This window comes from Pseudochaenichthys georgianus, chromosome 21 (assembly GCF_902827115.2).
Source record: "Pseudochaenichthys georgianus chromosome 21, fPseGeo1.2, whole genome shotgun sequence".
NCBI classification, from domain to species: Eukaryota; Metazoa; Chordata; class Actinopteri; order Perciformes; family Channichthyidae; genus Pseudochaenichthys; species Pseudochaenichthys georgianus.
The window spans coordinates 32,004,182-32,029,854 of NC_047523.1; the positions used below are offsets into that span (position 1 = coordinate 32,004,182).

Below are 25,673 nucleotides of genomic sequence, written 5' to 3' on the forward strand. Positions count from 1 at the left end.
GGGCCCAATTTAATGTAATTTCATCAAATCATCACATCCAATCGCTCGGTAATTAGCATCCGACTTATTAATGCATGGACGAAAGGCACATCACTGATTAACACACCATAACGTGACTCTATACTTCACTGCAAGTGTAAAAAAAAGATAGGTAAGTAAGGTATTGAGCTGTTATTGGCCACCAGAAATATGACGGTGGTAAAAGCACCGTTGGACCAAGTTCTCCCACTTTTACACTCAACGATTCAGGTTTTTTCCTTTAAATTTGTCACCACTCTTTAGATTGCATGATATCATTGGATTTTGCAGATGTAGTAGTAAAGTGAGAGGGCAGGAAAATCTCTCCGTTCTGCATCATTTGCATTAAGTTTAATACCAAATGCCTAATACCTTTAGCAACATAAAAATGGTAAATGGATAGTTGTGACAAATTCGCCAGATGTTAAATAAATGCAAACCAGATTTAATAAAAAGGTAATGAGGAAACCGAGTTAAGTCTAAAGTGCTCCAAGGGGGAAAGAATGGGACTGGAGCACAATGATTGGTGTTGTGTCTGTGTCCATTTTGACTCTGATAAAGAAACAGTAGAGTCTGTCTCTTTTGAAAGGCTGGAAATCAATCAATTAGTTTTCTCCTTTACTCTGGGATGTTAGCTTTTCTTGAACTAATAAGCACCATAATCAGCTTAGAAGGATGTGCACAGAACCTTGTTTAACATGTTTTAATGGGTGACTAAAGAGACCAGATTTATGAGAAGGACTCCAACTCCAATGCCCCCTAACCATACGCACGATATACTCCATACTCCATACTCCATACCACAATGGCTCCAGATGGAGGAGAAGGAAAAGAGAATGCGTTCAGAAGCACAGAGGGTGATGCGCTTACAGATCAGATAACCATAGATCAATGAAAGTCAATGGCTCAAATGCAGGAAAATGGTGCCACTCGGCTTCTTCTTAATGGAAGATCAATAGGGGTGACATGTTTTAATGGATGGTCAATGGCGCTGACTGGATGGTAAGAGGATCAATCGACTGGTTACAGGAAACGGTGGATCTTTTCAGTTCCAGACAAATAGCACTCAGATAGGGTTAGTCATTGTTAAGGGGGATGTGCTCACTCGTCTAAACTGGCACTGTGCCTAATAGGGCTGGGCAATAATTCAACATGATCTTTTTTTTGATGAATGCGATCAGTGCTGGCAAGATGTATTTATACATTTGATAAATAATTTGTAGTGGATATTTTTGCAGTAAAGTTCTTAATGATATAACAAAAGATCACAGGGATAAACTAAAATAGGCTTTACCATGTTGATATTTCATTATCATGTAGTAATTGAACAAAATAATAATACATTGCATTTATATAGCGCTTTTCCTGGTGCTCAAAGCGCTTTACAAGCATGTAAAGAAGAAACAAAATAACAACAAAAGTAAAAAGTGCTAAGCTAGCTAGATATTGTGAAATATGTCCTGATTGAGATATGAAATTGGGATAAAAGATTGAGACCATATTTCTTAACTCTATACGTTCTATGAAAGATACCAATGTAGCCTTTACAGAGGCATAAGACAAACCGTATATCCTCCAACCACCCAAACACGTCCCCCACCCCTAAAGAGACTCTGATATTTCTGATGTGTGCTTCTATAAAAAAAACAATATCATGATATGAAATTAAATCAGCACTGGTGTAAACAATCAATAACACTTCCCAAGACATGAGGTATTGACTGATCCTAGAAGTGGTGCGGGTGGGTGAGGGGGTGTAGCAGTTATTGGTCTTGGAGGCCTGCAGCTTCCTCTCTAAAGCCACAATCTGAGCATGCGTTATTGTTAAATCAATGGGGACTTAAGGCGGCATGCACAACATTAACAAGCAGCCAGCAGTGGCATGGCAGAGAGGCAGAGGAGAAACCCAGAATGGTTACAAACTCATTGTCCAGCCCATTTAGCCCATTGTCTTAACACTCTGACCTTGTATTCAGTCACTTGTTGCTTTGTTGTGACACTAATCCAGGGACTTGTTAATGGTAAGTCTTTTACAATGCCTACATTAAGTTGAAATAAAGATAAGATTAAGTCCTCGAATGGTGTCTTAATAGATTTACAAGCTTTCCAAATGATGTGTAGGAGTTGTTATTTGGCTATCCTTGATCTTTCTTGGGTTTCTTAGGACATTTAACAAAAGCGGTGCAGGGATGGAGTTTCACCAGCAGGGGGAGTGTTGGATGCATAATAAGGCCAGCAATGATTACCTATAAGATATGCTGGATAAACAAAACAGGACATCCTGTCAAATGAACACGCATACTGAAAATGTATTTGCTCAAGAAAACTGGATAGAATGCTTTTCTTGGCACTAAACAGCGCACGATTAATAAGTATTTTTTATAGCATCTTAACTCATTTGAGAAAGGCAACTCTAAATGGCACTGAGGCAACCTATGTACAACCAACGTTAAAAGACACAGTGCATACTATTTCAATCCCCCCATTAATTGTTAAACATGAATATAAAGTATACCGTAAAGTAAGACTTCCACCGGATCTATCTTATATGTTTTGGCACGTGTTACAGTTCCCTGACATATATTGTTAGGGGACACACGGACATGCATGAGTTTGAGTCCTGGCTGGCTGAGTGTGAAAGGAGCTGCGGATGATGTCGCTCAGGAGGTGCTAGTAATCAGAGATATGAGGGTTACGTAAAGAACTCAAAGCTCTTAAGCTTTAACAAGAGCCAAATGAGGGAACCATTTTCTTACCTTGCCAAATTCCAACTTATGTCATCTTTACCGTTGTTGGCCGAAGCTCATTTAAGCTTTTGACACTACTCGCACTGCTTTCATCTCTCAGACAACAAACTGATACAATACGTGTGGAATCTAACATCTTGATACCAGTGAGGATAGGGGTTCAATGTGTCTGTGTGAAAAGTGCACGTCTGTCCTAACACCAGTGCACACATGTTCAACAGTAAATAGTAGTATTTATCATCAGCTTCTGTCAAGGAAGTCTTGCTCAACATAAATAGCTTCTAGAGGACAAACCTGACATCATTACGAAACAATGTAGACCATCATTCATTACATCATTGTCCAACTAAGGGTTGTTGTTGCTTTCCACAGCTATAATTACCATTTGATTTATAGAGCTCAGTCACTACATTGTATAAAGACCACCTATGAACATTCAACAAAGCATTCAAAACAAATGACCAAATGCAACAGAAGAGCAACAACAAGAACAACTAAATGTGTTGAGATGCCAAGCCTAATTTCAAATATCTGGTTACTAGGGATGCTCCGATCGATCGGTCACCGATAGAGATCGGCCGATACTCACTCTCTACCGATCGATCGGTGCTCTCTAAACATGCCGATCGTGAGAGCCGATCGCATGACGTAAAATACATGACACTTTTGTGTGCGGCAAAACAAGCTCGCCAACATAGCTTCACCGGTCTGGCATTATTTTAAGGTGTCCGAAAAAGACAGTACAATAGCGGTATGCAACGTGTGTGAAGCAGAAATCCTGCAGCTCCGCCCACCGGACCGGTAAGCGCAGCGAAACACACACACAGGGAGAACCAGACCGCAGTTCATTTCCTCATATTCCAATCGAGAAATTACGATAGCAAATCACCCGGTTCTTTACGACCAGAACTATTACGGCCCGTCTACACTACAGCGTCGAAAGCTCCAATCTGCCCATTCACTTTCAATGGGGTGACGTCACGTAGCCGCGCTTTTTCGCCGAACTGAATTGTGGGTAGCAGAGCGGTCCGTCTCAGGCGACAGTAGCCGGAGTAGCCAGCGCCAGCCAATCAAATCCCGTTTCCCAAAATCTGACAGCTGAAGCCGTAGCCAATCAAACCGCGTCTAAGCTGGGACAGATATCCCGCCGTTCATTTCTATATTTCAAAAAAAGTCGGAGGAGAAACTAACTATCGCCGTCGCAAATCACCCGGTTTTGTATGACCAGACCCTCTTCACCTCCCGGGATACAAACCGGAGGAACCAGGCATGGAGGGAGGTGGCAGAGACAGTGGGGGAAACTGGTAGGTTTTCGCCTGTTTTGGGAGTTTATATATATATATTGCTCGCATAAAATCCTCGGGGGTTTTTGCTTTGTATGTCGGGGGCGGGAGATTCATGCGATTGGTTGTTGGTCGCGTTGCTCGCAAAAAGTCCCCAAGCTTTCAGACCATGTTTCAGACACGCCCAGCTCCAAGATTTTTGAAAAGCTGCTGTGTGGACGTACCGTAAGAGTTAGACCTAACACACTTAGCTATTTTATCTACCTCTGGAACAAGCTAAACTAGTTATTATAAATATATGTATTCTTCATTGTCGGGTCACTCATTACTGGATCAGTGAGCTGCATGAGATACTGACAGGCTGTCAGGAGAGGGAGAGAGGGGGGAGAGAGAGAGGGAGAGGAAAAGAGAGCGCTTCTGCTCATTTCTCCCGTGTTATTATCCAAAGTGAATGTAAACTTGAATAATGTACATCATTTGAATGTAATAATTAAGTTGATTGTTGTTTGTGGAAGCTCCAGTGAATGAGCATTAACTGAGTTTTAAAAATCACTTTAAATGAAAGATTTAAAGTGATGTTTAAATCTTCCATTAGGCCCCACCCACTCGATCGGTATCGGCCAATACTGATTCCGGCGATCGGCCCCGAAATTGTCGATCGGAGCATCCCGACTGGTTACTATAAGTGAGTGCCAAGTTAAGGCCAGTTATATAAAATCCCAGCACAGTACTGCATTACCTCATACTCATAAAACAGTTTGGCTCACCCTCACTATTGGGTTGTAGTTCAACAACCAACCCCATGATAACCGAAGATAACAAAGACAAACAAACTTGAAGACACGGCTGTTACCTGATGGCACTGAAGTGAGCTTTTCTTTTACAGATCTAGTAAGTCGGAACATATTTGATGCCAAGGGCTTATATCATAGCAATCTATATCATAAAAAAGTGTTTGTACCCTGTTATCAACCCCAAACATTCAGCAGTTGTGAAAAGCCTTGAGCACTTTAAAACGCAGAGACAGCAGGAACTCCGCTACATCTGGCACTTAAAACGTATCAATGGCAATGAAAGTGAAATGGGAGCCATACTCAAATATTTAACACCTTCTCTCAGGCGCAACAAATAAAAACACATCCAAATAAAGAAAAAGGCAGAAAATAACTATGTTTATAAATCATATTGGTTCTATGCAAGACATGCTTAGTTACACAGAAGCCAATATGATTTCCAAAAGCATTCTGTGGTCTCATGTATGTTTGTTGATAATCGAGATTGAGTGAAATTGTATATGGTATGTGATATTAAATGTCATATCAGACTTGACCTTTGATCCCATCTAGAAGAACGAAAGAGTCATGGTAAAACCTAATTTATTTTATCATAAGAATTAGGGACGAACACAACAAACCACATTAAACTCCCCGACTATAAAAAAAAGAGTTAGTAGCAGTGAGTGAATGTTGTTAATATAGTGATGTAATGCCTCTCGTCTTTATGCTAAACCCATCAGTGTTTCGAGCATTTAGCAATATGTGCAGCCCAACCCCACACATAATCATAAAGTTCAACAGCGACATTTTTAGGTGACAAAAGAACTGTATAGGCTGTTTAACGTCTCCTGCACTCTCTAGCTGGCTCGCTAAGTGTATCATTTATCCGTTACAGCGCTCTTACCAGCCATGCCTGCAGTACTGCTCGCATGCCAAAGCATACATCAGACATACGGAGTGTTACAGAGTGATGTGCCAACTTGACCCTGGAAACTGGGAGCCAAAGACAACTCCAGGGCATAGCCTGAGCCAGCATCTCATGACAGGTGGATACAAGGTGGATATGAGCTGTTCAGGGGAAATGAAAGGCTACAGCAGAGGTTTTCAGATTTTAATTACCTGGGCAAGCAGGATGTTTGCTCCGACAGGGGGATACATACTTATGGGAAATATATATTGTGCTCCTCTCTCCCTTGTATTATACTGTTCTGAATGTTTAGTAGAATAAAACCACTGTAGGATTGATTGCTAGACATTCTTCCAAATCCATATTCCTCAAATTACATTTTATTTAGCTGAATCCAAAGCAATTTACTTTACAATACCACTAACATGCCTACAGGAGCAAATTAAGCAACTTGCCCAAGGACACTGCTACATGTTGACTGCAGGGAATGCCCATAACTCCTCATTTCTGTTTAACATATCTATAGTCATCATGATTGTCAAACATTAGTGTGGGTTTTGCCATGGTATAGTCAGTTTGGTCAATGTCAAGCAGACATTTTTGTGTCCCGGGTTTTTTGGAAAGTAGTTTGAGGCCCCCGAGCGGCAAACCAAATTTAAAAAACATGCCAACTTAGCGCTTTTGTGATAGTTGCATAAAGCTGATGGACCCTAATTTGGGTTAACAGCTGGGTAAAGAGCTGCTTTGAAATGTCACAAAAGTGGTGGGACATTTCAAAGGTCCCAGCCCATGGCCCCGTTTCATTTTGAGAGACTGCAATGGAAGAGTTAATAGATGTTTCCGAGAGCAGCTGGTGCCTTTTTGAGTTAGACGGGGGCAGGCGGGACGGGGGCGGGCAGGAGGGATGCAGGCATGCTGCCCTGGGAAGTGTTCAGATAAATAAACAGAGATGGCCGGCCACATGTGCGGCTGCCAACCTGCCTGCCAGTGGACGTCCCTCGCTGGGACAACGCTGGCAACCATTATTAAGACAGACTCTGGATCTGAGCCAGAACTTAAGTTTGGAGGTACAACGTCACATGCCTGGCATTGTGTGGGAGTGTATGTGTATGTGCTTGTCTAGACGCTAAAGAAGAACATAGTCTGACTAATGCCATCTGTGTGTGTGCACGTGTGTGTGAGCATTGTGAGGTGTTCAGACACCATCAGGCCAAGAGCAAGGACACAGAGGCACATGTCTTAGCTTGACGGCTCACATTAACAGAACCATCAGACAAAAGAAAGAGATGCACTCACATCCAAAGAAAACATGCCCCAGGCGACCACAGAGAATACACGCCATAGATCATTAGCTCACATAACCTCCATACATGTCGTCATGTCTTGATCTGTACCAACCCGGCACTTAACCTATTAGGGCTGACTGAAGCTGGTTATCTTTTATCTAAACCGTCAACCGTTCTTTCTTAGAATCCGAGCCTCTTGAAAAAGAATGCCAAATGAATTCAATATATACTAATTTTGAGTGAAGGCAGTACATTATATCATTAGGGATTGATGCCGCATGTTGAAAGTACTCAGTTTTGATAGTTTAAAAGTGACCTACTCCTCAGGCTGTTAAGAGCCTCAGTATCACCCCTTCTTCTCTCTGGAAAGAAGTGGAATAAAGGAACGCAGGGACAGCTAAGACAGCTTCATCCCTCTTCCTGATTGATACAGAGAGGGTATTAAGAGGAAGGGAGGGAGGCTGAGATCGTCACTCTTTCTTTCCACATAGAGGCCGAGTGAAAATACTTCTATGCAGACACCATCTATTAAGTAAGCCAACACTCTCACAAGGATTGGAGGGACGGTGTTGGCTACAGTTTGAACAAGCTAAAGGACTTGGACGTGTTTTTACTTTCAAAATGTTTGTCCCTTTTATACCAGTGTTGATCTTGTTAAGAAAGGCTCAAGGCTGCTCTTAGACCATGTTGACAACAAGAAGATGCCGTCTGTCTGTGTGTATGTGTGCTTGTGTAAGAGAAGGGATGGCTGAGTCAAATAAAGAGAGGGGAGAGAAAGAAATGCCGTTACTAAACAGGAAAGCAATGCCACTATTTCTATAAACACCCATAAAAGGTCTGAGGTGGTCTCAATAAAAGTCTTAAAACAACTGCAGTGAAATGTCATACCTCTTAAGACATTTCTTATACTTGACCTAATTGCTTTTCACAATTATCTTGCAATTTGTTGAGTTTTCCAACAATGGCCTTTAGTAACTTAACTAAAGAAACTTGATCAACGACTAGGGAATACAAGGCGTTCCAGAGCTGAAAAGCAGAGGGATTACATCATCTTGCGCTAATATGAACCTGCTTGGTTCCTTTCTTTCTTTCTCTAAATATGGGATGAGAACACCAACTCAGAGGAAGCTGGCCAGCTAACGCAGTTTTGCTGATATGATTTGCTTCAATAACACACATACCTTGCTCTCAAGTGGTCAGTAATCATGGACCTACTTTCTGGCAACCTTCAGCGCTTTTGTCCGCCAAGCTAACAGTGATTGCTGTGAATGTACTAAGAGTAAGAATATGAGATGACATAAGCCTCACACAAAGTAATGCCAGGCCTCTCCGTTTCAGAAACACTAACTGTGATGACAAGAAGCCTTCTGACTTTGGATTAGCCCACAAAGGGTTATATAATCTGCATCAGCCGGTCACTTATTAAAGACATACAATAACCACTTGTACTGTAATGACAGTGTATGACCTTGTTTAACCTCTTTTGATCGGAAGCACACATTACTCTGTGTTCTACTTAAGCTGCCTCCTTTGATCTACGCTCTTTCTCCATTTTCTCCTAGGTAGACTCAAAAGTCATGCACCCACTTGGTAAAAGCGGCAAAATGGTTTCTTGGAATCAAAATGATTTAAAGAAACACAACTCAGAGTCTCCATTCCAACCAATGCAGAGCCCTAAAATCACTGTGCAGAGGGCCAATGAGCGAGACGAGAGAGAGAGGTTGGAGGCCAGACACAAAAAAGAAGACCTGTCCCGTGATGACTTATTGTTTCTGTTGAGTATTCTGGAGGGAGAACTACAGGTAAATGATTGGTTAATATCCCAACATGCACATTCATTCTGTCGCTGCATCGAGCTCATGAAAAGTCACAAACTGTGCAGACTGCAGTTTCCCAAGATGCTGAAATCAAAGCCAGTAACTGCAACGTGTGTCCCTGTAGGCCAGAGATGAGGTAATCGCTGTGTTGAAATCAGAGAAGACAGATTCAGCTCTACTGGGGGCCCAATATGGTTCCAGCAGACCGGAGAAGGTGCTTCGTGCCCTGCAGAGAGACTCCCTGTGGACCCAGCAGGACCACCTGCAGGATGTGTACAAAGAAACAAGGGCTGAGGTACCTACAGCAGCAAACTAGACACCATATGGAGCGGGTGAACAAATTAAACGAGGGGAATGCATTACTGTCAGACAAAAGAGCATCTATTACGGATGCATCATTGCACACATTTGTTATTCTGCTCTACAGGTGTTACTTGCGTTGGATCTAGTCTTCTGCAATGTTTATAAATCAGTGATAAAAAAGTCATTTTTCAAGTGAGTGAAGTTTTATGATTTAGAACAACAACTTTTTACAGGAAGCTCTGCAGATGTTGTACATTGTTGCAATTAAATTGTAGTAGTGTGTACAATTAAATCCTTAATCTTACATCTCAAAAACCTAACTTTTCGGATGACGCATCTATGGCTGAATGGGAAAATGCATCCAATTGTAGCTTTGGTTAAATGATTCCTTAAAAAGGTGGTTTTACTCTATTTTTAACTTTACATTTTGTTCTATTGGTAAATGTCCCCTCTGTGGGACCAATAAAGGTATTCTGATTCAGGTTTTACGGTAATGGCAACACATTTAAACACAATTGAGGCACTCGCCCATTACACTGCGCAACTTTTCGCTGTGTAAGATACTATGACCTTCTCCTCCGTGTTGTTTTCCCCATTGTTCTCAGCTCAACAACTTGGTGAAGGCCCAGAAGCGCTCCTCTGAACGGATGCAGGAGCAGCTCCTGGAGGTGTCCCGCTCTCATAGAGAAGCCTTACACAGGCTTGAGGAGCAAGAGAGGAGCCGCAGGGATTTCACCCATAAGAGCACCGGCCTGACCACTCTACTGGAGGAGGACAGAGAGAGGTGGGTGCACCAAAACTACCATGTAGAGATTAAGATGAATGAATAAGCAGAGATAAGGTTTAGGGATGCACGATATTGTTTTTTTGAAACCGATACCGATAAATTCCTGCTTCTCAAGACCGATAATAAAAAAAAATGTACACCACTAATTATTTTAACGCGATTAACGCATGTGTATTTTTTTTCCTCGGCCGCCCCGTAGTTTCAGAGCGCATCGAGTTTAAAATACCATCTACAAGCTGATGATGCTGACAGCCCCGCTCCTGCTGCCCGTTTGAGGCAGACCACACTTCCACGCTCACCGGCAGGCACCGACTGGCCATCTGGAGGACCGGGAGGGTGTGTGTAATGTGGCCCGAGCGAGCGAGAGAGAGACCTTACGTGCATTGTTGTTGTTGTTAGCATCTGGTGCTAGCTAGCTGCGCTAACGGATATAAGGAGCTGTTTAAATGAAAACAGAGGAGCAACATTTCGCCACAACTGCGCCGAGCACTTGACTTTATGCAGGAAGCCAGACAGTGGGACATTGTACGAAAAGTCAGCACACTCAGCACGGATAGTGCGCAACATGATTGCAGCGTCCAGGCAGCTCCGGTTCGAGCATATGCCTTGAGTTGCAAAACTGGCAAACTTCTTGCCTTTTTCAAAAGCCTCGTCGATAGTAGGGGTGTAACGGTACACGTACCGAAATTATTCGGTACGGGCCCTTCGGTTCGGTACACGTGTGTACCGAAGTGTACCGAACGAATATAACGTTAAACGTAAACAATTGAGAACGTGAACAACTTCTTGGAAGTAATCTCAGGTGCTGCGTCGCGGCATTCAGAGTAATTTCCTCACATTGGGCTCATCGCGTCATAGAGCGAGCAAGTCATTTCATTGGATGAGAGGGCATGCTATGAGAGCTGGTCAGAGGGATGCGTTCAAATTTAGTCAGTAATTTGAGGAACTGTCGAAAATTAATGGCGAACGCAGATAAAGTTGAGCTCGAAAATCCTCCAGCATAATTGAAGTCTCCGGTTTGGGAACATTTTGGTTTCGCAGTTACGTACAAGGATGACGGACAAAGACAGGTGGACCGAACCAAAGCTGTTTGTCGGCATTGTTCAACTAACATTGGTTACGCGGCTGGCAATACATCAAACTTGCACACTCTTGAAAAGGCATCACCCGAACGTGAATATCACCGGTACCAAAAGAAAAAAGACTGAAGTGCAAACCCAACTCCCGCTAGCATTTAAGCCTCCACCACTCTCAAAAAGTTCAGACCGAGTCAAAGCCATTACAAACGCCAAATATCCTTATGTTGCCATGTTAGCAAAGCGCTACCTGGCTGTATCTGCTACCTCTGTCCCGAGCGAGAGGGTTTTCTCCACAGCAGGAGACATTGCTAGTGCCAGCAGATTTGCCCTTTCGGCAAGCAATGTGGACAAGTTAATCTTTCTTTAAACAACATGAAAATACAATGACAAGCAACTCATAATGTCAAACTGGCTGCTTAGGTGCTAGTACAGTACAGTTCAAATACAGATAATTTCAGTTCATCGAAATGCTGCACCTTAATGTTCATTTGATTATATTTTGTATTTATTTGAGTGAATATTCACAGTTTAATAATAATTAAAAACCCAAAACTAATAGTTTATGTTTTGTGAGTACTTGTACAGTAAAGTTCAAATACAGATTATTTCAGTTCATCGAAATGCTGTACCTTAATGTTTATTTTATTATATTTTGTATTTATTTGAGTGAATACATTATTCACAGTTTAATAATAATAAATATATATATATGTTTTGTTTTGTGAAAAAAAATTCTGCTGTACCGAAAACGTACCGAACCGAACCGTGACCAAAGAACCGAGGTACGTACCGAACCGAAATGTTTGTGAACCGTTACACCCCTAGTCGATAGGTAAAAGCCCCGGTGCCTTTGCAGCTGGCTTTGCCGCTAGTTTAGCAGCGCAGGCGTCTTCATACGCTTTTAACACACCATCGTAGTGATGGCGATGTTTCAGGTGACTGATCAGGTTCGAAGTATTGTAGCTCGTTGCCTTTTTCCCTCCTCGTGGAACTTCTGCATTACATTAGTTACAAATAGCAAGCGAACTTTCCAACTCTGAAACTTTGAAATAGTCCCATACTACCGACGACATGTTTGTTTACTGTCCTGGCTTCACGGCCGCACACCATTTACATCACAGCCAGGCATGAGTTAGAGAGCGCTGGATTTGTGAAGAACTCCCCTCTTCCTAAACCACTAATACCACAGTACCGGCAAAACGGGAGGAGCCGAGTGAAAAACAAGCGCCCCTCATCCCAATCCACCCACACCGCAGTATCTTTTTCTTTTTTTTACCCAAAAAATATATTGTATATTATCGGGGCTATTAATACTGGTATCGGGTTTATCGGGATGACGTCATAATTCCTAATATCGGACCAATAATTATCGGGCCGATAATTATCGTGCATCCCTAATAAGGTTGATATTTCCCAGTTGGTAGACTGCCTTGCCGGTAGACTTATGGAAACATGCTATCCAGAATCCCTCACAATGTAAAAGAGATGAGGATTTACAGCGAGGGTAGAAGAGGCTAATAGATTAAAGTATTTCAGCACACTGGAACAAGCCAGATCTGAGCCCTCGATGTGCACTTGTACAGGCTTACATTATGTCAGTCGGTCTGTAAAGCGCTGAGCGAGGGAGCAAAGGCACTGTTGGCTGCTACCATCCCCAATGTATGTGACCTCAAGACAGTACTTTGAGTTACTACACTCAGACACAGTCCATTGCATCCTGGCCTTGGTAGGACCTTGCGGCCAGTCTGGCTCTGTTCGCTCTCTCTTGTAAACAGACAAACATGCACTCACATGCAATTACTTGTATAGTCTTAATTGGCACCCTTCTGCCCAATTCAACAATACCACACAGCACAGGATGAAGCCTACTTCTGATCCGAGTAAATGGTATTGCTTGTGGCTAGGAAGATTCCCTTCAGAAATAGAGAGCACATTTAGATGTGGCCTATGGGTACACACTAGGTCTAACATGGAGGTGGTCACTGGCTCTCCTAGAGTATGCAATTTGAGGTCCGCATCAGGGCTGTTGTGTTGATGTCCTGGGTTGCCTCGGCTCATGTACCGTCAGAGTCCACTCTGTAATCTAACCAAGTAGAGACCGGACCCGCACTGGGCTTGCAGCCTTGGGAGGAGACTAGTTGTCTGCATGTGTGCGCCAAAGCGAAAACGTTTACTGATCCACCACAGGCACACACACAATTAAAGACTAAAAATAGCCATGCCAGTAGAGTGATCAAGTTTATTAGAATTCTGTCTATTCAAATGCAATGTGGAAGCCCTAAACATGGACACATAAAAGCTTTGTGGTTCATGTTGGCCTAATGATGATTAATACATGAGTAGACAGCGTGTCTGTGGTGCAGTGTGAACCCTATGTGGCTCATACATTCCTGACTGTTTGAACGCAGAGGATTTTAACCTCAGGTTTGCCCTCCTTTATGAATTCCTTTTAAGAACAAAAAAACACAATTGACTTCATCACATAATTTAAAATTGCCATGGTTGGTCGGTGGCTTGTATCAACAGGTTTTAGTTTGTGTCAGTACTTAAAATACAATAAATAACCTATTCCTCATTGCACATTCACAATCATCCCACACAGCATTGCTCCATTGCCTGTGTATATTTATCTGTGTTGTAGGGGACTCTCGAAAAATAGTTTATATTCCCAATTGCGCTTCAGCTTTTCTGAGCTTGGCACGAAAACGATTGAGTCAACGCTCGCATATATCTACAGGGTAAACAACACAAGGCACATGGTGATACAGCCCGTCCCTTTCATCTGCCTCTCCATCCTGTGCTGCAGTAGCCTAAATATTTAACTGAAAGAGTTTCCACTTCTACTTCAAATCCTCTTCAACTATATTGCAATCTCCCTCCCCGTTTCTTTTCAAAGCGTATGCTCTGAGCCACTCTGCCTGGCTTAAAACCAGCACCCCTCTCCTTTTCATTTCCCTACAAAAGTAGCTCCACAAGGTGCCATGTGCACAGCAGATGAACTATATGGTCAATTCCAGTCACGGCATATAATCACTTTTTTGCCATAGTATGATCCCGGTTGCGTGTCAAAGGATGATTACATCTGCACATCACAATGCAGCAATCTGGTTGTTCTAACCTCAGCTATCAGAACATGCTCTCAGTCTGTGTGTGTTTCCTATAGTCTGTCACTGGGCAGACGGCATCTCAACATTAACCACACACACATGTTCAACACACCAAAGACATCCCTGCTCTCATCTGTTCACTTCAGCTCTGAATCACAAACTCTTCACATGCATTACCCTACACCCACAAACCACGTTTCAACTAGATTCGTTTTAACTCCCCAACTGATGTGGCCTTCTCACCAATGCATCATCAGTAAGTATGTACAAATGAACGGAGAGAAAGGTGGATTATCTAGAAAATATTTCTTAAAGGTCTCCCAACATGCTATTTTTAGGCATATCTCAGATATATACAAATATATAAAAACTTGTCTCTGATGTGTTTTTCTCAAAATACAAACAAATGCTGCATTTTAGACATCCCTCATATTCCTCTATTCCAGCCCTGTTAGAGAAACGCAGATGTTGAGTCCTTAGCTTGAAGAACAAAAAAGAGGAGGTGGAGCTAATGCCTGATCAAAATTCTACCGAAGATAAAGGTAAATTCTGCTGTGATAAAACGCCATCATGTTCTAAACCACATCAAGGATTATTTCTGAAACAGTATGGAGCTCAAATTCTTTTTCTCTTGCGGGTTTATCACGAGGTGAGTTCCTTTTTTTAATTTCCTGCTTTTTTAAAACACATATGCTCTACACAGTTAGCTCTGAGTGTTAGCGAGGCTTGCTAATGTAAACAAAGACGAGGTTACGTCCAAAACACGTCAGGCATTGTTTCTGATAGCAACTCTCTGTGGGTCCACCATCCGAAATTGGGTAATATCGGCAGCATTACATTACATTGCATTTAGCTGACGCTTTTATCCAAAGCGACTTACAATAAGTACATTCGACCAGGAAGACACAACCTTGAAGAAAACAGAATCATATAAGTACATCAGGTTTCATAGAGCCAAGCATTTCAAGTGCTACTCAACTGGCTATAGATAAGCCAGTCCTTTATTAGTATATAAGTGCTCTGTTAGCAGTTATTTGTTAGTAATTCTATCGCTCGAGGTGGAGTCGAAAGAGATGAGTTTTCAGTCTGCGCCGGAAGGTGTGTAAGCTTTCTGCTGTCCTGATGTCAATGGGGAGCTCATTCCACCATTTTGGAGCCAGGATAGCAAACCCACGTGTTTTTGCTGATGGGAACTTGGGTCCCCCTCGCAGCGAGGGTGCAGCGATTCGTTTGGCTGATGCAGAGCGTAGAGCAAGCAAATCTGTATCCGCTCGTGGTACCACCGTTTTTGAAAGATGTGGGTACGGAGGACAAGAGAAAAGGTTTTATTACACATCTTTATGTATAAAAGACATCAAAAAGTGCATTTTGCATGATAGGTCCCCTTTAAAAGACTTAGAGTCTACAGCCATGCTAGCTGCTCTGTGAGGCTGTACGAAGTCAGCAGGCATTTATCTGGGCAGTTTATTGTTGGTGCATAAATGCTTCAACCTCTGAGAATGAAGGGGCTCTGGTTAGCCCCAACATTTGAAACAAAAACAAAATCTTAAAAGGGGGACTGACTTTTAAGGTTGAACACCTATTGTCATGTGACAAACCCCCCTGTTTCTCTCGTGTCATATTACAAAGAGTCATTTGTTTTGAGATGAGATCAAACCTTGAGTTTTCTTTTACTTAATGTGTTCGAGGCCCCTATATCAAATAACTTATGCCACATCAGATACCTTCTTGTGTACATTAGTGACGGAAAAGTGCAAGTTTTCCTTTTGTATCAGGCAGCAAAAAAGTTGTTACATAACGTGTCTTTTTCTGCCTTGACATCACACACCCGGCGATGTGATTACTGTGCGATGAGGATCCTTAACGCTGTGCGATGTGAACACAAGCATGGCTAACAAGCAGTCGATGAAAAAACAATCTGGCTTGGTGAGATGTGGTGGAGGAAACTTTCAATACATTGTGCTCAAAGGAAAAGGACAAAGTAAACTCGACTGTGCCGGAGCGGAAACCGACAGCTGTTCTGTCCATCCCTCACACTCAGCACACATCCACCATCTGCAGCCTCAGCCAATAATGTGTCGGAAGAATAAGTGTATCAATTACCATAGGAGTTTGGCAGTGCATCACTTCAGAGCAGAACCGCTGTTCTGAGCACAAGCTGTTATTAGTTGTACCAATAAGATGAGGTCAGTTTAGCCAGTCCTTCAATTGTATTAAACATACTGATAAATTAGGAGACACAAGCCAGGAAAAACTGCATGAGCAGCTGCTTCTCTTTCAATATGCCTTTTCTATGACCCTATACAGCATTATGTTAAGTACAACTGGAGGATTTGTTCAAAAGCGCCGACTGAAAAAACTCAATATCCCCAAATTACTCCGCTGGATGAAAAGGAGCTAATACAACAGCAGCCAAAGTGCACTTTTCATACAAGAGGCAATGTTTTAGGGTTTTCTTGGAAAAGCCTAAGAGGGATCCGATCGTGCTTGTAATTGAGGAGAAGCGCTGCGGATGCCAACCCCTCCTCGAAGCAAAACAGGACCTCGTGAACTCTGGTTTAGGAGTTGGTCTGTTGGAAGGAATTTCACGGAATGAGGAGGATTTCTCCTTCACGTTCCACAGACGAATATCTCATCTTACCGAGACCTTTTTCTTACAAATAATAAAGTCATTAGTGTCAAGGTTATCAAGCAGGTTGATGTATTAATCATACCACTGTCTTATCTCCTCTATAACTTCTGGTGTATTCAAAATCAAGTTTTCATCAGTACAATCAACAAACAAGTAAAGTTGACATTCTTCTGACTTTAAAGGTCACCTATCATGCTATTTTTAGGCAATATCATAGGTCTCAGATATATAAAAAACATGTCTATGAAGTGTTTTGCTCAAAATACCAAACGGATCACCCATTCTTGCCATGCCTCATATCCCTCTATTTCACTTCCTGTTTCAAAAGTGCTGATTTGGGGTATAAAGCTTTAAAAAATAAAAATTGATAAAAAAAAGGAGGGGGCTGAGCTCATGCGGGAGATGCTACCGACAGATACTGCGGTGATGAAACGCCATATCATGGATTATCAAGGATTATTTCTGAAACAGTATGGAGCTCAAAGGCTTTCTCTCTTGCCGGTTATACCACAAGGTGAGTTCCTTTTTATTTCCTGCTTCTTCACACACACATGCTCTGTGCAGTACAGGTTAGCTCTGAGTGTTAACGATGCTAATGTAAACATGCACCGACCACATTACGTCCAAAACAGTCGGGCATTGTTTCTGATAGCAACGTTTCTGATAGGGGCGCGGGTCCACATTTCGGATATTACGTCATATCGGACACAAATCTGGATCAGCCCCGTTTTTAGAGATTTGGGTACGGAGGAAAAGAGAGATGGTTTTATTTTCTGACGCTGCGTGAGTTCCCCGACACACCGGGGACACATATTTATGTATAAGAGACATCAAAAAGTGCATTTTGCACGATAGGTCCCCTTTAAAACCGGCACTCATTCATTACATTTGTAATGAATCAATAATAGGGTTTAAGAGGATGCCAACATGGGGAACCATACAGGCTTTTCATCATTAACACAAGTCACTGCTGTGGTCAGTAACTCGAGGCCCGGGATTCCCATCGGAGACTCCAACAGTTGATTTGGATGGATGCTGTAGAGCTTCTCTACATTTCACTTCTTCGTTGGCTTAACAAACTGATTAAGTGCGTTGCAATAAAAACAAATGTGTGAAAGTGAAACCTGATCATGCGATGTGATAAGAGATGACTGAGTATCTTAATGTTTTAAAGGCTTTCTTCTTCTATGACATGTGTTTTGTTAGCACGGGGCTGCTGAATCCACTGTTGACAGCAACTTTCAATTACCATGGAGACATTGTTTGCACATTTGTAAACTGTGGGCCATCTTTCTTCTCCACAGAGGTTAGGCACTGTTGCACAACCTTTCTTTGCTTTCTTTGAATATATACGAGCAATCTCTAGATTTCCATGCCTGGTGTAAAAATGCTTGAGAACATAAATGTCTAAATGAAGTTTAAGTGTGTCTTTTTGGCTGTTTGGCACATTTTTGTGTGATGATGACGTGACACAGGGGAAATAGCTCTCCTTTAATTGGGGACTAGATGGTTTGCTTGACAGAAATAAATTCCATCAGAGGTATATTTCCCAGTGAAAGCTGGACCGAGGAGCCATGGTGCGAGTAAGTGCTCCCAGAGGGGAAAGTGCGTCACACACAGACCTATGTGTTTATTTTCCTGCAGCGCTGGTGGTGGCATCAAGTAGCGAGATACAATATCATTTATTATGCCATTATGAGTTGTGTCACTCTGGTCGTGATGGACGAGACAAGCAGCGAGAATAATGAGTATAATCCGTCATCCCTCCCTGCTCCACTGATCTCATACATTTGATTTGAGTAATACCATAAGAGAACGCAGAAGAAATTGATGATAGCAAGGACGTGGTATAAATAGCAAACTACAAAAACTAAATTGCAATTCATAACGTCTAGCAATAAGCTAAGGTTAGGAAGAGAATGACATAAAGAAGGATAGAGAGGTGGTGTGGGGAGGAGAGAGAAAGAAAGAGAGACATATGGATGTAATTGAGGGCCTATGAACTGATGTCGTCATCTCACAGTCAGGTTATCAGGCCCCAGGCAAAGCAGCTACAACTCACAAAACATGCCTCTCTTCTTAAAACACACGGGAACACCCACACACACACACACACACTACAGTATGCATGAGCTACAGTTCGTAGAACATAGGACTTTTGCAGCATGTATTAACATCTTTGCGAGGCTTAACGTGCAAACTGAGAGCGTTGGCCTCTCGAGTTTAAATTGTGATTGAAGCTTTAGTTTTCTTCGCACACTCACACATACACAAACACATTCTGTCCTTCCCATTAGCTTCTTTGGCATGGCTACACAATGACCTCATCTGGAATGGGCTTGACTCCAGTAAAAACACACACACGTACACACACACACACACAAGGACACACACACACAGCAGTAGAGCCTGTTCAGTCCCATATAAGGACTTGCTGATGATGTAATGGGCGCCACTGACTGCGAGTGAGACTCAGTGTGCAGAGCACTTCTCATAATGTTTGGTTTTCCGGATGGAATGTCCACATCACTCGGATCTCCGGGAAAGGGAGAGGTGAAAGAGTAGAGACCATTTATTCTCTAAGGATTTTAAAGGACAGAGACTGACGGCAAAGTACAGGTAGGAACAGTGAAAAGACTTGTTAACAATGGAAAAGATATGAAGTAAATGTAGACGCGTTATCATTTGCAAACTTTTAAACTGTAAGATGAGTTGCGGGCTATGTGAGAACTGTCCTGTTATGCTTAGATCTGATAGATAGAACATCTTACAAGGCCGGTTGCTATCAGAAAAATTCAAGTTAAAAGTCTAAACTAAAGATGTAAGTCTCACTGAAACTCTACATATTAATTTAAATGTATCACCGTTTGTAATTTGTTGATATTTCAAAGTATTTGTTTGACAATACTATAATCACGACTAAGAGTTACACCGTTACAAACAAATCTCAATGCAAGTTTGTGTAGCTATTGATCCAAGTATAACAGAAATATACCATATATATATATATATATTTCAAGAGCTTTGCCAATTTAACTCACACATACTCATTATAGCATTAGGTGATGTGCGCCTTAATGGCAACATTACAGTTTCTAAAATGATATTCAAAGAATGCTGTTCACTTGAAGACAACGTGCAGTCTCATGTTTTACCTAATATAAGCTACCCCAAAAACTTGAAGAATTAATATTTATTTACAAAACTCTCCATAAAGGCATCCGACTTATCAAATGTTTCATAAAAGTTAAAGTATCTGGGAATTCTTTCAAAAATGGGCAGAGGAATAAATGCATCGAAGTAGGTACACTTCTCTAAATGCCGCCACACCATATTGTTTGTCCACACAACACTATCAGCAAACAGTCCGCATACTTGTGTGAGATTAATTCCAGAAAGTCAAAAGCTACTCGAATGAGATCACTTTGAACGCGATTGCAATAACACATGAGATTTTTTTTTACAGTGTGTATGAAATGAATTTGTGCAGGACTGGTATGTATCTGGGGAAATGTGAGGAGTGACAGCACTTAGTAAATGTAGCCAGTATGTAATTACTTATGAAACAAGGGGGAATTCCGGCCTTTCCTTGCGGGAAATGGGGGTAGCATTGGAGGTGCACAGAAGGAGGGTGATTGGATGCAGCGTTGAGGGTACTCAAGGGTAGATGAATTTCTTAATTAACCAACACTCCCTGCCAAGGGACCATCTGCTGTGATAGTCTAAACAATCTACAGACCGCACACTGCCTGGAGAGAAGTGCAAAATAGCAGTTACATGGATATATCTAGGATCTACAGGTAGGAACAAACGGACCAGATGTAGAGGGGAGAAAGGAAAGTATTACTAGCTCCTGTAGATGTTTGGATTATTGTGTCGAGTAATTTAAATTCTCTTGAAAAATTATGCTGGAAATACACCACTTAGGAAACTATTTGTGTTTAAAAGTGGTGGTCATGAGGTTAAGTTGAAATACTACGAAGTGTCCTTGGAGGCTGAATTAAGTATCAATTACACATTTCAACCAGGCCACTCACATCAGCGTCTTTTGTTTTTCCTCTACAGACTCAAGCTCCTGGTTGCGAAAGAGAGAGAATACCAGGAGATAAAGGACACGAAAAGTGAAAGAGATGTGTCCAATCTAAAGGGCGAGCTGATCTCACTGAAGGCTTTTGCACTGCTGGTTGTAAGCGAGCAACAGTGTCTGAGCGAGCTGCTGGAGGAGCAGAGGCACCGGGTCAAAGAACTGACCGCCATCACTGATCACATCCAGCAGGAGATTAGTGCCGCTCACCCCAGAGCAAAGAAGGAGGAGCTGAAATCCCTGCGACAAAATCAAGTATCCATCGCCAACCAAAGACAGAGCACCATGACAGCCCCGAGCCTGCTGTCCGAGGTCGAGCTGCTGAGGAGAAGGGTCGTGGAAATGGAGGGAAAGGACGAGGAGCTGATACGTATGTGGGACCAGTGTCGAGAGCTGGACCGCAGACTAGCGAGGGAGGCCAGCCACTGCCGCAGTTTGAAAGTTGAGGTGGATAAGCTCAATGGCAGAATCACTGAACTGGACAGGGTCGAGGAGGCTTTAGACAAGAGCAGACAGGACTGCAGTATTCTGAAGGGAAGCTTGGAGCGAGAGAGAGAGGATAGGAAGATGCTGTCTGGTGAGCTCGACACACTGAAAGTTAGAGTGAGAGAGCTAGAGGGAGTTGAAGGCCAGATGGGAAAGAGCGAGGCGGTGATTCGACAGGACCTGGCAAAGCTCAGGACTCTGACCGTAGCTCTGGTGGAGGACAGAAAGACCATGGCAGAGAAGCTCAGACAGGCGGAGGAACAACTCAACAGGAAGGAGGGCAACAAGAATGAGCAAAGCAATTTGACATCAATGACGGAGAGACTGCGAGAAGAGAAGCAGCAGGCAATGAGATCCAAGGCAGAGTTAGAGGACAGGGTTAAGGGTATGGCGGAGGAAAGACACGCGCTCCAAGACAGACTCAAAACAGAGGAGGAAAGGAACATAGTGCAACAAAACAAAATAATCATAATGAAGAGAAAGTTACAGCTCTTGGAAAATAGAAAAGAAAAAGAGGAGAAGTACACGCACAGCTCAATTCCAGACAACGCTAACCACCACTGCCAAACAGACGACAACAAAGTCAAAGAGTTGACCCGGGAGCTAGAAATGCTGCAAAAGAGACTGCAAGACAAGGAGATGATGGAAGAAGAGTTAATAAAGGTGGAGGAGGACTTTGCCGGCCTGAAAGCGAGGTTCAAGGATGAACAGAAGCTGTCCCAGGCTCTGACTGAAGAGCTAGAGCTGGCAAAGAGGGAGCTCTCCAGGTATGAGCAGGCAGAAAAGCAGGAGGTCAACCAGGAGCACCTTCTCCTTTGTCGTCTTCAGAAGGAGCAGGTTAAATCAAGACTATTAGGCAGAGAGGTGGATACCCTGAAAGACAAACTTCAGAAGCTGATGGGAACAGACGAGTCCATCTGCAGGGTTCAGACCGACCACTCCACACTGCAGAGGAAACTGAGCCAGCAGGAAGCCAGTAACAGAGAGCTGGCCAGAGAGATGAAGGAACTGAACAGTGAGATCGACCGGCATAGGCAGATCAAGAATCTTACACCTAGTTCAAACAGACAACTCTTTCCTGACCTTTGCCAGAACACCAAAGAGGTTCAGACTGATAGCCTGACATCTGACTACAGCGAGAAACAGGATGAAGGAAGTGAGAATGAGGACCCAAACCACAACACTGAAGTCATAAATAGAAGAAGGTCTCTCGTCAACAGCCTTAACAGCTTGAACAGTGCAAATAATAACGTAAGCCCATACAGCAGCCCCTCTGCCGACGGAGTAGATATGGCCCCAAGCGGAGAGGTGATGATGTTAACGCACACGCCAGGGCAGCCCTTGCACATCAAAGTAACACCCCATCATATACTCAACACAGCCACAGTGGAGATAAGCAGCCCCACTGGAGACGCAGCTACGTCCTACACCAGCACGGCGCTCATTCCAACAAGCGGAGCCTCGCCTAAACAGAGAATAACCATCATTCAGAACACATCTCTGTCTGCGGTGAGTTGTAACACCCCGCCTTCAAGCCCTGACCGCACCATCTCCCCACTTGACGGTACACCCATCTCACGGATGTTAAGTCCAAATTCATCACGGTCTGCGACACCCGACCAGAGCAACTCTCCAATCCAGATCGTAACAGTCCGGACCTGTTCTCCAGAGCCGATGGAAGCTGCAAGTCAAGCCTACTGCAAGACACCGGAGCGGCAGAACAGCTGGCAACATCAGAGGTCCAACAGCACCGATACAAGTCCAGGTATCATCGCCACAGAGGATAGCAAGATCCATATTCATCTGGGGAGTCCATACATCCAGTCCCTGACAGGTATTACCCACAGCATCCCGCAGCCTGTTGGGCCATACTATCTCCGACATGAGCAAAGGACTCAAGTGCTCGCCAGTGGCTGTCATGTCAAAGGTGTCGGCAAGATTACAAGTAGCATTACAATATCCCCTGCTACCTGTACAGCTGCACATTCCTCACATATAACAGTAAGTGGCCTTTGTGATTAGGTGAGAATGTATATATTTTGAACATAATCTCAGTCCTATTTCTGTATTATAAAACTAAAAAAAATTCACTTTGCCTAATGAGAATCTAGTTTGTTGTATTTTGTAACAATCATGAAATAAATGCTTTCTGGTGTGTTTTATAAGAACTGTTGTAAAGCCTACTTTGTGTAGTTAGTGTGTCTTTAGACTTTAAGACATGTATTTAGTGTCTGTACTCTGTATGCGCTAAGTGAGACCTCAGTGCAGCCAAATATTTGATGTGCTTTTTACAATTTTCTGTTTCATCAATGTGTTTTTTTCCTGCTCATTAAAAGTGTTTGTGTTAATTTTATTTATTTACCCTGAGTATTTTTGAGAGCAGGTTGGCATCGATATAGCTAATAAATTGTCCGGCCAGTGTTGAAAATAGTTGGAATCCGAAAAGACAAAAGATACTGGTTTGATGTTTTCTCCCTCCAGGGCGAAATCAACACTTTAAAGCACCACACATCAAGGACTTGTATGTTCATTTAACACATCTTCTTAACCATGAAATAAAGGGAGAAAACTAAGACTTACCGCGATAGAAAAGGGTTATGTGTTTGCTAAACTTGATTCAAAGGCAGCCACTATCTCAAACACAGCAAATACTTCATTACTGAACGTGTGTGTGTGTGTGTGTGTGTGTGTGTGTGTGTGTGTGTGTGTGTGTGTGTGTGTGTGTGTGTGTGTGTGTGTGTGTGTGTGTGTGTGTGTGTGTGTGTGTGTGTGTGTGTGTGTGTGTGTGTGTGTGTGTGTGTGTGTGTGTGTGTGACACCTCCCAAAAGTATGCACTGGAAAACTCGGCTCATGTTTTTCTGACACAATTGAACTTGGAACACCTAGTGGTGTGGGTCTGTTCAGGCTTTATGGTGGATCGACTATTTAAAGCCCATTCTTCCCTGGGCATAACTTATAAAAAGGTAAGTTGTAATTATCAGAGTCTTAACATGTTTAAAACTGAAAGTTGATATATGAACAAATCCATTAACACATTTTCTCAGCCTTTCCCCATTTACTGTCAAAGAAACACTTATGTGGCCACTTATGTTGCCACAGCAGGCAAAGCCATCTGCACATCTCATGTTGCCAGCTAAACCTCCCTACGCAGTAAAATGATACCGTTTCTGTCATAGTTTTGACAATTGTCTTACGTTATAGCCATTTACTGTGAATGTGAAACATGAAAGTTCAAGTGTCAAACTAGTCCGTGGTCTGGGTTTCACCTAATTGGTAATCTAATGTTTACACACTAAAACTAAACCACTTCTAATAACTTTTTCCTTCAAAAACACGAGTTCAAATGGCTCTGTAAGGTATGCAGGAAAAGGATATCCATCTAGAACGGAGGTGTCAAACTCAAGGCCCGTGGGCCAAATCCGGCCCGCGACCTCATTTTATATGGCCCTGCAAGAGCGTGTAAAGAATATAATATACAATAGGTGTAATTGTGGAATCTTTGCTTTCAATTATTTGCCCTAGACTTCTGCTTTCAGACGTAGTTATTTATGAAGTTATTACCGGAACTGATAATAATCCAATGCAGAGCCGATATAATGTAATATAATACATTATTTAATATATATTATACGTGTATATTTATAAAGAGAAGCCAAGAGAGTGCAAATCTGTAACCAAGGAAAAAGGGGGCTAATTTGAAGAATCTAAAAATATAAATCATATTCTGGATTTTTAACACTTTTTTATTTACTAGATAATTCCATATATGTTCTTTTATAGTTGTGATCTCTTCAGTATTAACCTACAATGTAGAACATTATTGAAATCAATAAAAACCTTCAAATGAGAAGGTGTGTCCAAACTTTGACTGGTACTGTTTATTTATATAGCTACAACCGGCCCTTTGAGTGTAACCATAATGCTGATGTGGCCCGCGATGAAATTGAGTTTGACACCCTTGAACTAGAACATTGAAAGGAAAGATGAATGTGGTTGCCAACAATAACGAAATGATGTAGCATGCTATTCAGGAGCAGTATACATAATTTATGTTGTAAAATATTGCATCAGTGTATCCAACTACCCAAAGAAAACCACATGAGGTATGGCGATGATTTGTACAAGTTGTCGCCTTCTAACAAAGTTATCGTTTTTATTTTTTCATTTTAATCATCAATCACTTAATCTCATCTTTCTTAAAAGGTCTTTGGTCAACGTTTGCTTTGAATCTTCTCTATAAATAAGCCAACTTGATGATTATCTGTATTGAGATCAGCCAATGTCTTTAAATAAATAAGAGACTAGCATCAACCCTAAACCCTTAATGACAGCATTCATGGATTTAAGTCAACAACAGATAA

The 25,673-nt window shown here is 42.3% G+C and overlaps 2 protein-coding genes across 2 annotated transcripts in view; one reads left to right on the forward strand and one right to left on the reverse strand.

The window, feature by feature from the left end:
• Positions 1–25,673, reverse strand: part of cmss1 (cms1 ribosomal small subunit homolog) — a 42,357-nt gene that overhangs the window by 14,103 nt on the left and 2,581 nt on the right. The window lies entirely within an intron of this gene.
• On the forward strand, positions 20,809–23,857 carry LOC117466818 (filamin A-interacting protein 1-like). The gene has a single exon (XM_034110289.1). The coding sequence runs from the start codon at positions 21,112–21,114 to the stop codon at positions 23,332–23,334; it is 2,223 nt and encodes a 740-aa protein (XP_033966180.1). The 5' UTR covers positions 20,809–21,111; the 3' UTR covers positions 23,335–23,857.